This window comes from Nothoprocta perdicaria, unplaced genomic scaffold, assembly GCF_003342845.1.
Source record: "Nothoprocta perdicaria isolate Ctin4 unplaced genomic scaffold, notPer1 scaffold_227, whole genome shotgun sequence".
Classification (NCBI taxonomy): Eukaryota; Metazoa; Chordata; class Aves; order Tinamiformes; family Tinamidae; genus Nothoprocta; species Nothoprocta perdicaria.
The window spans coordinates 283200-296104 of NW_020455449.1; the positions used below are offsets into that span (position 1 = coordinate 283200).

Genomic DNA, 12905 nt, shown 5'->3' on the forward strand with positions numbered 1-12905 from the left:
GAGCTAGTTGGGCAGTACAGAAGGTATCAGACAATCTCCAGGGGAAAACGTGCGCGGCTCCTTCTCTCCTTTTAGTCCCATGAGAAGCTGTCAGCTCCTGCACAGCCCATGGGCACAGCTACAAAACGGGCTGTCTCCTCGAGTCTATATTTAGTGTTCAACTTGGCTAAGTAGCCTGGCTTCCAGAAAGAAGTCAGTACACAGAGGGCTCTATTACACATGTAAAGATGTGTTTTAGGCACCAAATATTTCATTAACCTTTTCTTTCTTTAAAACTAGCTTGCTATGAAAAAATGTCTTATCTCTAATACTGCAGTTACAAGCACATTCAAGGAATATACTGAAGAAACAAGTGCCTCTTTTTCCCCTCCAGCCACAAAATCAAACGGAGCACAAGTACAAGAGGGACTAATTTGTAGGGCATCCTTATTTGCTTAARAAACACTCTCTCATGCACCCCTTGTTAGCACTGATGATTGCTCCTGCACAGAATATTCTTCCAGTCTGCTTGGCAGTATTCCAGTAGGCAGCTAGGTTAACACAAAGGGGGCACRAGCCAAAACAAGAAACCTGCCCGGAGGCACCCATACAGGATACCACATCGTACACTGAGTTATCTTAATCCAGTAGGGTTTTTGGGGGGGGGGGGGGAACATCACAGAAAATCCCTCTTGAAGAATTGCTTGAAAAGGGGAAACTCAGAGAAAAACTAGGGCCTAACAGAATTTCTGGCATTACAGAAGCTTGCTTGGGGTGAGAGAGAGTTCCCACTTGCAGGATGGTTGGTGCAGGGACTCCGCTCCTCCACGGTTCCCTGGGCAGCACAATCTGCTCTCTCGCAGCTGCAGAGAGGAGTAATGGAGGGTGGAGCAGGGCAAAGACACCGCAGCCRAACACTGTGGTAGTCCCTGTGCTGGGCCGCTGAACGGCCACACAGCAGCTGCCCAATGGGAGATACATGATAAGGTGTCCAGTGCTGAGCCATGGAGGGTGGGAAATCACTCCTTTTGGATGAACTTTGCTTGAACTTTGCACATCATAATGTCAAAACAGAGCTCCGTCCCAAAACTTTCCCACCTCCAAGATACAACCACTCCTCACTGAGCCTGTGCTCTGRATTTTCTATTGACTGTACCTTTAAATGAAAGCAAGAAATTTTTTCACTGATCAATAACAATATTAAGCATGACTATGGTCGCTCAAGCTCCACTTAAACATCAGGAAAAAGAATAAAAGATGAACTAAGGAAAAAAGAAGGGGAAGATTCCATCCTAAGTCCTGGGTCAGTCAACAGGCTGAACCTCCTTTCCTCCCCTCAGGACAAGACACAGCCTGAGAACACTCAGTATAGATTCCATCATAATTCCTGGGATCAGGCAGCTGGCTTATTCCCCTTTTCTCCTCTTGGGACAGCACCTAKGGAGGCTCTTTCTTCAAAACTSAGAGCCCTCTCCCAKCTTCTGGTGTGAGTAATGATTGCACATGTACAAAGCTAAAAAGCACAAAGCTGTAGTAGAGCAAAACCTGCTTTGTAAATGTTGTATTTGAATAAATCATACTATTTGGGAACTCAATGCACTCCTAGAAAGGCGATTAGACCTAGTGTCAACAGACCGCTGCTGAATCTGATACTGCCAGAGCCAGGCATATAGCTAACAGTATTTGATATCTACTCCCTCTATGCCACAGCTTTCAAACTGCAGTATCATCCAGGGACCCTTCAGTTTCCCACCCCAAGGGATGGGCTCCAAAGTGTGAGTAGCTGGGCAGTAGCTCTCAGCTTGAACAACCTTGACTCGATGAAAGCCCTCAGGACAAGGAGGGACAAGCAAGAAAAACAACTGCCTCACACACCCATCCATATCCCTGAAGGATTCCCAACACCATTCCCCTCTTTTGCTGATCTCTGTCCTGGGCTGCTTCCAAGAATGCAACTTAATCAGAGGTAGACATTAAGTGACACACTAGCCCTTCTGAGTTCAGCTTTAACTTCTTCTCAAGGYGAGGGCCACGTTCCCTTACCTCACATCCCCTTAAACGCTGGGACACGTTTACAACTTTAGAGAAGTAATTAAAGGACACAAACTACTCTGCTTCCTTCCCACCCCCACATACGTAAGTCAAAGCTGAAATAACACTGAATCTTTGCACCAATGGCTTTTGCTGCTCTCAATCCCTTTTACTGCAATATACTCTTTTGTAATCCCATTTTTGTCTCTGCTACACAGCAAAAAAAAACAATCTCCCTCCCCTAGAATCATAGTATTTTTCTCCATTCAGACACAGTTTTTTTTTAATCTTTGAAGTTAATTTTTTGCAGATAAGATCTTCAAGTTTTGAGAGCRCATTCTAACAGGCAATTTTATTTATCTTTTGGTTCAGAAGCTCCAGACACTTAAGGTTTATTGCCTTTGCAGTGGATCATCCTCTTGAAGATCACCAGTTATTGGCACATTCTAGTCATCTGGAGACTAAAATGAGGGAGAWTTTTTCAAGATGATGAAACAGGATGTCTAGAGTGTCTCCTGTAGGACAAAGGGACAAAGTGTTTTGCATACCAGAACTAAGAGAAGCATGTGACTCTTGATCCACAAACTTGTGATGACTTGTAAGACAAACTGCTGCCACTAATCAGGGGTAGACAGAAGTGCAGACAGTTCTATAAAATATGAACACATGCACACATGCTCCTCTTACCTTCTTGCATAATTTCATGTAGCATCTGCTAAAGAACTGAAAGCAACTCAGCCATACGTCTGACTGGGCAAGCAGCAACTCTTCTGCATGATGCATCAAATGCATTAACCATTAGGTTTTTTCTAACATTTCAGCTTTTCATTCACGGTAGTAATTACTTTTAGACACACATACGAGTGAGAAAGAGCTTTATTCCAAAAAATTTAACAGCATTTCAGAACACATGAATTTGGAGTTTTTATCTTACATTGAGGCAAGTGTTGTCATTTACTACACTATAAGCAAAGGTAATTGAACTTCATAGTCCTGTTCAGTATAAAGTCATATTATGTAGACTTTTCTTCATCCATCTGATATTTAAGAGTTAAAAAAGTTACTAAAAATAACTTCACATGAACAAACTTCATTCCATATTAAACACAATCCTACCARAAACACTTGATCAAATTAATTAAATTTTCCTTAATACAAATCAATGAATCAAATCTGACATGGCAATTCAACACATTTACCCACACCATTTAACAGTTGAGTTACAGTATATTCAAGTTTCGAGCCAAGAGGCATTTAAGYGTTATAACTAACCCCTGCACCTGGTCTTATACCCATCTATATACAATATATATGCAACTAAGCAACAACATGCATTATATTTACAGATATTATACATTATCCCAGTGTACAAGTGCAAGCTGTGACTATAGAAAGTTAAAAACTCTAAGATTACAAATATACTTAAGATTATGCAAGCCTTAAAATTGAACGCCACGAAAAAGGAGCTCTAGAAAAATTCACCCACATCCGCTCTTTTATCCCGGCATTTACTTCTGGCCTTTGTCCGAGCCTTGAATGCTGCCGAGTTGTACAAGTGCTGCAAAGCAAAGAGAGAAGTTACTCTCATTGGTGTGCAAAAGGCTTCTGTCACACAGAATTTTGTATCCTCCAAGAAATAGCTGAACATATCATTGCAAAACTCTGCAAGGTCCACTCAGTTTATAATATCAAATTAGTGACCCCAAGTTTGGCACCAAGGGTAAATAATCATTATGCTATATTCACTTAAAGGAAATTTGCACATTATTTGGCTTCAAGCAATAAGATTCAGAGAAATTAAATGGTTCAGGGCACATGAACATGCATACRGGATCGTTATATTCACAACCAACAGAACAAAGGCCTTCTGAGGTGTTCTGCACTGGGGAATTCTGGACTTTGAGGCTTGGTCCCTGATTTTTCCAGACTCTTCCACCCAGAAATCAATTGCTCTGATGACAGACCAAGCTTCACCCACACAGAGCTCCCACCTGTTGCAATCAAGTCAACCTTGAGACCCCCTATAAGAAAAGCAGTAGCAGAAAGGTGCCCAGGGATAGAACCAAAAATAAGAGCTAACAGCATACAGCACAAGTCAGCAGAAACACATTAGTACATTAAGTGAACAAAACTCAGTCAGCAATAACCTACCCTTTCAAAACGGGATATCTTCATTGTTTTAAGGGTTGCAGCATCTAGCATCACTGGGGGACCAAGCTCAAAAACATTCCGAAGGAACTCATTTGACTAAAGAACAAGAAACACCAAATAATCAGTTCTGGTTCATTCTGATTAACCTTCAGAGATGACTRCTATCAAGTATCAGCAAGCGTTCAATAAGCAGCAAGACCAGCAGTTTGACACAACTCCCACTACCATTTGATACTAAGACAGGAACTTTTTGGATCAGACCACAGCTACGAACTGTCCTCAAGGAAGCAGAGGCAGCTGCCCCATTTATTCTGCCCCAGCAAGACAATGTTCTGGGCCTTTRTATCACATGAGGCAGCTGGATCCCGAGCAGAGTTTCGCAGCACAAGAACACAATTCACACAGGACCAAAGGTTTTAAYTGAGCAATTATTATAGTTTTATCAGCGCACACATCCTTCTCAAATGCTGTCACCACAAGGCTGCAGTCACACTTATTACTTCCGACTCAAACCCTGTGTTGCTTCCTACAAGCCTGAGCCGGAAAGGCAGRGCACACCCAACWMCACCACAGCCAGATGACTAGGACTTGCTTGGAGAGGAAAGCTTGGACACTTTAGGGGAAAAAGCTGAAGCTAAGGAGATATTCAACTTGAAAATCCTTTCTTGGAGAAGGCCACTACCTTCCACCCAGCTCAGGGCTCACAGGGTACAACCTGGAGCCAGCTCATGAGGACAGATCTTCAGGCTTAGCCCAGCTCCTCCTGCTTTCTCTCAAAGTTCACATCTTRTACAAAGCTAACATGGCTTTTACTTTGCCCCACTCAAGCTGGTGTGGAAAACAAAACTTTTAAAAAACCCAAAATTCTTAAGATATACTAACCTCAGTGCTAATGCAAACACTCAACTCCATATTTCATAGTTTTACTTACTACTAAAAGATTAAACAGAGGCAGACTCTTGTTAAGAAAGCATGAAAAAAAGAAACAGCATGTTTCAAACAGCAGCTCACCTGCAAATGATATTGCATCCCTGACCCCAAGATCTCCTTGAAGGTATCATAGGTTTGTTTTTTCACCCAGCAGTCAATATACATGCGCTCTGGTCCAAATTTGACTGTCTCTGTAGGAAAGTCACGCTCCTGTACAACATAGAAAGCAACATGTCATTAAACTTAAAAAGATGTGTCCAGATCCTAATGCCAAGAATTAAGAGCTTAATTTTGATTATGATTTCAGAACACCAAATCCTCCCAGCTAACATATACTAAATATCATATTTGTTCTGAAGCTGGTGTATATCAAGTTAAATCTCACCCTCAAGAATTGAAGTTGATATTCTTGAGGTCAGAAGGTTTTGTTTAATCAGCAAACAATTTTCTTTTGAAAAGATCTGCATGAAAGATTCAGCTTCAGTCTAAGTCTAAGTCTAATTTAACCCATGCTTTTTATATGCTGTATTCTGAAGCAAGCTGCACTCATAACAAGGTAACACATGTTCAAAAGTTGAGTCTCAAAAGTGAATTCAAATCATTCCAAGGCCTTCATTAGCGTCTCAGATGTCAGTTCTAATTGTCAGCTAGCATTTAGTAAGTCTTATCCAGATGACAAGATAAAAATTAAATATTTTAAAAAAAGGATCTAATTAAAGGCAGACTAATTCATTAATGTATCAACAATTCTATAAGACAGATTCCACATATTTGTACACTACTCATTACAGACATGAGAATCACCTCAACAGCTCGCAGAACATCTCTGAAGACTGAGCGCTGCTTTCTTTTATCTACTTTGGCTCGGTGCTTGTTTCCATCAGTAGCCAGAGCTCTTAGCTTCTCTGTTAGAAGTTCCATATCTTCATAAAAGAAATCCTAGTCCAAAAAAGAAGAATTTTCAGTTTCTGGACTTAAGTCTATCTACCCTGCAAGTGGCAAAACTGATCTGCCTCCAAATTCTGGGCACCTAGACCTCATCTTAGTGACCTTTCATTCTGCTATTTAAGGAGAGAGGGTGAGTGACTGCCTGTCCTTCCAACTGCAGTGCCCTTAGACAAGWAAGAATGAAGCCATAGGATCCATTACTCCAGAGTGATGCAAGCAGCTCTGTGCCAGCAGTCAGACCCATGTGCAGCACAGCGGGGCTCCCTCAAGGAGCATATGTAATGCTCCTTGAGGAGCATATGTATATACATACACACACACCTCCATCACTCTGTTCTGCTCTATAAGCAGTTTGAGCCCCTTGGGATTAAGTGACATGTTGAACCTTAGTCCAAGCTCTCTCAGCTTGTCTACAKCACTGGCAGCAAGTAGGCTGGTTATGGGCACACGGTTCATGACTTTGGAGATGGTTGAGACCCCCCATTAGGCTGAGTAAAGGATATTTAGTCCCAAGTTTCATATGGAGGGAGAAGGTAAATTAGAAAATTTTGGAAACATGTAACAGATCAAGTAAAATTTAGTGTATAAATGTTGCCTGGCAATACTTCTCTCCTCCATTACTAATTCAGTGGCAGTTTGCCTGAAAGTGAGCCACTTAGCTGACAAGTATTTTGTCTTATAACTTGAGTTTTCTGCATGCTTTTTGAAATACACTATTCAAAGGCAAAAACACAGTAAATATTTTCCTAGTTGACAGTCATGGTGAAATAGAATTAGGTTAACCAGAGATTGAGTAACTGAAGTCTTACTCTCTAATGCAGTTTAAGTTTAGTCATTTGCAATCAGTTTGATCAAGTAAAAGATCTAATCCAGGGATCTTTTTCCCGTCTTTCAAAGTTGGCTTCCATAGCCAAGACTCAAATCCCTACTGTTTACAATTAACCAAAAGTCTCAGCACTTTGTTTCAAGCCATATAATGACAGCCTGTGTTGCATCCTGACTCAATTGGAGCGGTCCTTTCATTTTGGACAGTGCTCTGGCAAAGCACAGCAGCCTTGACCAAGCTACGAGCCATTCAGGCAGCTCTCTCAAGCTGTGCCATGGATAAATGGCCACTACTTTCTTCAGTGCTGTCAAGAAAACAGTTCAGACATTAGTAAGACATAATAAAGAATAGGAAGTCAAGTTTGGCTGTGTATCAGGCAATATTAAGAAGCTTTTTATCATCTAAACTGACTCAAAACAAAACACCCATAAATCTTAACATAAACATAGTAAGATGTTAATACATTAGCCCCTCCAGAGCTCCCCCCAATTACAACTATCTCCAAAACAGCCATAAATGCCATCTCAAAKAATTTTTTTTTTAGTGTTGGACATTATAGCTGCACACTACATTTCTGGTATGCCCTGAACTATCATTTAAGGTTTTATTAGATTGCCCAGATTTTATGCCATTTAAGTTAATATGAAACATTAACAAGTCACTGTAACCACGGCCAAATAAATTGGGGCAGCCTCCCTACAAAGAACACACCCAGTGAATCATCTGTCACTTGCTGAGATCAGGGAGGCTATATGACAGTCTAACAAGGTTATCTTATCACCCCAATGCAACAAAAATTTAACTGCTGACTTGTACTTACAGCATCTGTTTCACGTGCCAGTTCAAACAGAAGAGCCAGCGTTTCTCCAGCAGCTATTCTCATGTTTACATCATCACAAGACAGCAGACTTGGAAGCTTATATAAGTGCCTAAAAGAGTTAACCACAGAATAAACATGCACATTTTGTTGACGTTGCTTCACTGAATTGCAAACAAAACCCCCACACCATTACATTTAATTTCTAGGAAGTTACTCACGTTTCAATTTTCTTCTTCACTTCATTCATTGGACAAATGGTCAGGAGCAGCGTCCACGCCAGGAGAGCGCTGATGTGCAGAACGGTGCCCTGCGTGCCTGACACGCCGTTTGTGTCCCTGTCTCGCTGATAAGCTTTGCTGAAGATGGTCTCAAGGCACTCCATAGTGGAGTACAGCTCCTGAACGGGGGGATACACCACACAAACAGCATCATGGACAGGGCTCAAGACGCACTATTTTCATCCAGCTGTTTCAATATGAACGTAAATGTTCTCCTTACCGTAATGTCATCGGTGACAATGAAACAGCAAATCCCTAAGCAGGTTGCACACTAGACACAAGGGAAAAGGAAGAATCTGACATCAATAACGATGCTGACAAATCCTAAACTTGTATCTTTGATATTTAGCATCTGGGGAAATGGAGGCCTGATATTAAGACTTCACAGAACAAAACTTCCATTGCTGTTTAATGCAGCTACTTCATAGGGTTACCTTTCAGTCTCTATCTGCTCAGGCATTTGCTTTTCATACGGTATTATTTAATTCAACTTAAAAAGCCCTTCTGAAAAGCCACACATAGCATTCTTTTCGTRTTATTTTCAAGTCCCATTAGAAGTCACTAGAAGAAACTATTCTGATTTTAAAAAAAAGACAACTGATACTTAYTCCCAGCTGTGGAAAAACTCTCCCTTTCCCTGCCAAGGATTACAAACTAAACAGCATTAAAACCACTGACTTCAACAGCCTTTCTTGGAACTTTCCAGCTCTTCCTGGAAGCTCCTACATGCCCCTTCCCTTCTCCCCTGTGGTCTGTTCCCAACGGCCTGTYGGAAGTGACATTCACACTCACCACACAACAACCCAAGCCACACTTAAATATGCCAGGACAAACTTAACAGTTTTAATAGCTTTTACCTCTTACAGCTGGCAACGTCTATTGTAATATGACTTGAGTACAACAGAAAAAGTAGCCAACTACATATAGTAAACGTGTGGGGAGGAATATTAATTAAAATTCAAGTTCTAAATAAAACACTTCTCAAAAGCTTTAGAATGGCCTCACAGCATTTCAGCAGATCCTGATGTATAGACGCATAGTCAGTATTCCTTGCAGAGGTGTTGCCAAAAATTTTGCCATACTACCGTAATGGTGAAATGATCAGGTAAAAGACATTCTTATTATCAGAATAATTTTAAGCATGTAGTTCTGGAACTGCTATATTAATCATATAAAAATATATTTGCATAAATAATATTCTGCTGTAGCAGAATTTAGTTACCTCAGCGGGAAGATTTTGCTATGCYTTTCTACAGGACTCCCATAGCATCTCCCAAGAATAAAGATCATGGGCCACGAAAGCAGCACTGACAACCTGTGGAGCTGTCCAATGGCCCTCCAAAGTGAGGAAGGAGATCACAGTATAGTGAGAGTTAAAAAAACTAAAAATATTGGATTGAACAGCTCCTGACAGAACTTCCCAGGTTGAAGGTGAGACCAACATTCAACCTTTAGGTTCTGGATGAAGCTTTTCAATCCAATGATAACTGCTATGACTCAATTGGAAGTTACTTCAACACTACCAAGTTTATACTAACGTAGTAACCATTACTCCTACACTACACAAAAATGACACAGTCTCAAATTGCCCTTTGTCCCTCCCTGGCAAGCAGAGCAGTCGATACTATAGACTTACAGCCTGTCTGGCTTGGATACTGGCTGTTCCATCACAAACAATCTTCTTCAGAACTGGTCCAAGGGTCTTAAATATCTCTTCACTTTCAATTCCTGAGCCCAGCTGCACACACAGCAGCCCCGCCAGGCCTGCAGCCGCGCACTGCTCATCGCTCTTACCTAGGCATTAACACAGCAGGGTGAGCGCTCACCTTGGGCAACCCCCCACAGCACCTTGAAGCTCCAAGTTTGAAACAGTCAGAGGGGAAATTCAGCAAAAAATACACCTTCCCCCATTTTTATTAAAAGTTAAGAGAAATTATAGACAGGAGATAATTTCAAGTAGTTTCYTTTGACAGTTAAAGTGTCACATCAGTTAAACTTAAAGAACAATTGCTAATATAACTAAATCATTACGTGCTTTAAAGTAGTCAGGAAATCTGAGTCTTACTCATTTTAGGATTATTTTCYAAAGCAAGTTGATTACCTTTCTTTATACAGCGCTCAATGCTATCAGTTAGTGTCATTCTCCTTTCCATGACAAATTCATATAATATTTTAGACGAAAAAGCATTTTTCAGGCTTTCAAGCGCTGCCTGTCTCGTCTTTGCACTGTAAGAAGAAAGAAGGTGACTTTTTGAAACCAGTTCCAGTGGAAGCTCAGCATTTCATCYAGCTTGCAGGCTCTGCATCTATTTCTGCATTGCAAAGCTCAAGCTAGCACACCAACTTGGAAATAAAGGCACTTCAAGTGCCTAGGTCAGGAAAGCCTTGTTCTCGCTTAACCAAGAACATGGTGGATGSAGACAAGTCTTCTCAAATCCAGAGGTAAAGCAATTCTGCCCCCATGCATAATATAATTGTCATTTCTGACATTTGATCTATTTTCTTGCAAGTTTGATACACATTTACATTACAGAAAACAAGCAACATTTGAATGTGTTCTCTCAAAATATGCCATACCTCTTGTCCAATGTAAGATCAATAAAACCCTTCAATTTGTACTCTAAGTCTTCTTGAGTTGCTTCTTCATCAACTTCAGGCCCTAATTGACAAGAAAAAAAAATAAACCTACTGATACGATACTTTTTTTAGCATGTAGACTAGTATCTAGCAATAAAGCTTTTTAGTGTTTCCCTAAGAAATTAACTCATCATAGACAGCAGCAATAGAAGTATCCAGCAGTACAAGGAGGTGATGGCCATTTCAGATGGAAAGGCATTGAGTATCTAAAATAAACCAAACAAYTTTAAGAGAAGATAATGAAACCTGAAGCATGTTCTTGCTGTATGTACTTCAAATACAAAAAGATGTATTCTAGGTTGAGGCATATGGTGATTAACAGAATGCCCTTATTTTACCACTAGAAGGTACTTACAACTAATATGTAAACAGAAATGTAACATTGTGCTTAAAGGCAGAATTTATGTTTTCAACATGAACAGAACAAAAAAAGCTTATACCATCCTCAGTGAAGCTAGCAGGATCACTGAAACCACTGCAGTGGCTCATAGTTTCAATAGATGCATCTTCATCACTAAAAGGCTGCACATTTCTGGGCTGACCACCTTGAAGAAAAAAGATGAATGCAACAGTTCAGGCACTTCCATGGGAGAGAAAGGAGGGTCTGAACTGCAGGGCAGACCCTTCCCACCCGTCACTGCCAGCGAGGCCAGTTCCTCTCTCTGATAATTCCTTCACTCCCACCTGCTCTGAAGGCTCCTCTCGCTGTCTCTGTTCCAGAACATCTTTTGTGACAGTAGGAAGGAACTGCTAAAGTGTTAGCAGAACTTCCARTTCTTTGAAAACAGCTTTATGTTAATTCAACCTTTCAATTAAGCCACCTGAAGACTTTGCAGCAGATTTTTCAATTTAGGCACTTTAAACCACCATAAATTACACATCCAAGCAAGCATACATCACACTGCTCAGCACATGAACTTCATCATGCCTCATGATGGTGCCTCATCAGCACCACCCAACCCAAGCTCTCACCAGCCCTTTCAGCCTTTAGTTTCTACACCGTGGGAAGTGGTACCAAAAGGCAGCTTGTTGCACTACCTCAGGTTGAATATTCATTTACAAATTAGCTAAAACGTCAAATGTCCTGACAAGAAAATGGTCTCCTCTCAGCACGGGGAGCRGAGGGTTGGAGAAATTGGATAACATGATTGAACACTCATAGGCTAAATATCCCCAAAAAATCAGTCAGCAAAGAACTGGATTCAAACACTACAGGCTGCTCATGGAACAGTGCAAGCAGCAGGATTTAGCTTCACAGAAGTGTTTCTGGAACGAGTGGAAGACGGATGCAGACACGATGRGCAAGGCTGCTCCTTTCCCTACCAAATGTTTCCTCATTCTCCCACGGACAAGTGTTAGAGAAGACACTTTCTTTAGTCCTGTTTAAAATGTTATGTGTGTTTCCATACTGTGCTATTCCCTTCTGTTACCTACCTCACTTGCATGGTCCTTCTCAGACTACGGGCTATGACAGACCAAATGAGCTGAAACACAAGCCACGTAACCAGCAGAATCAACTGAATGCCCACCTTTAACTTAAACATGTTTTCATGGCAGCACAAGCAAAACACCACGATACTGAACAATTTACAAGAAAATGASAAGTTCCATTTTTTTCCCCAAGGAGGCAACAAAAGACACCTCCTTTGCTGGTGTCTAAATCAGTCCCTGTGGCTGCTCATTTTTAACTGACCCAGGAGGTGAGGGCAGCTGGGAGCAACCTGCAGCGCTGCTGGGTACCCTGCACCCAGSCGCAGGGCCTCAGGGCCCCCATCTCCTCCCTAACCTTTCAGCAGACCTTCTGAGAAGGTTTCCATATATCCAATTAAAACTTGTGTGTGAAGATATCTTTTTCATTTGTTTCAAGGGCAACCAGTCGCAGGGGGATCAAACACTGCCAACAACACACTCTAAAAGGCTGCTTTCCAAGAATTTCAGTCCTCCTCGATGACACCAGCATTTTTCCTCCACTAACTCCGACCCTCAGAGCTTTAGATTCCTGTATCTTATTTTTGAAGACTACACAAATAAAAAGCCGCTAATTGTTCATTCCTTTATTTTACTGACACTGCACAACCCCGTAGCTCCCGGTTTTGCAGCGGAGCTCGGGATCAGCCGCTCGGCTCCAAGCCACCCGGGCGGCCCCGAGCCGAGGCAGGGCCGCAGAGCCCCGGGCCGCGGCGCGTCCCCGCACCGCCCGGCCCGGCGCCGCGGGCCGGGCGCAGCAGCTCGGCGCTCAGCTCCCCCCCCGCCACGTAGAGCGTGTTGCCCTTGCGGGGGGGGCGGCGCTCGGGGAACGAGTCCG

General features: G+C 41.9%; 1 protein-coding gene across 1 annotated transcript in view; it reads right to left on the minus strand.

Moving 5' to 3' along the window:
* Positions 1 to 2897: 2897 nt before the first annotated feature.
* IFRD1 (interferon related developmental regulator 1) overlaps positions 2898 to 12905 on the minus strand; it is a 10663-nt gene continuing 655 nt past the window's right edge. The window contains exons 2-12 of the mRNA XM_026039295.1: positions 11041 to 11145; positions 10541 to 10622; positions 10065 to 10189; positions 9600 to 9757; positions 8184 to 8234; positions 7904 to 8082; positions 7686 to 7794; positions 5896 to 6030; positions 5173 to 5301; positions 4162 to 4257; positions 2898 to 3568 (exon numbers count right to left, since the gene is read on the minus strand). Of these exons, the coding sequence (XP_025895080.1) occupies positions 3479 to 3568; positions 4162 to 4257; positions 5173 to 5301; positions 5896 to 6030; positions 7686 to 7794; positions 7904 to 8082; positions 8184 to 8234; positions 9600 to 9757; positions 10065 to 10189; positions 10541 to 10622; positions 11041 to 11145 (1259 nt within the window). The 3' untranslated portion in view covers positions 2898 to 3478. The remainder of the gene's footprint in view (positions 3569 to 4161; positions 4258 to 5172; positions 5302 to 5895; positions 6031 to 7685; positions 7795 to 7903; positions 8083 to 8183; positions 8235 to 9599; positions 9758 to 10064; positions 10190 to 10540; positions 10623 to 11040; positions 11146 to 12905) is intronic.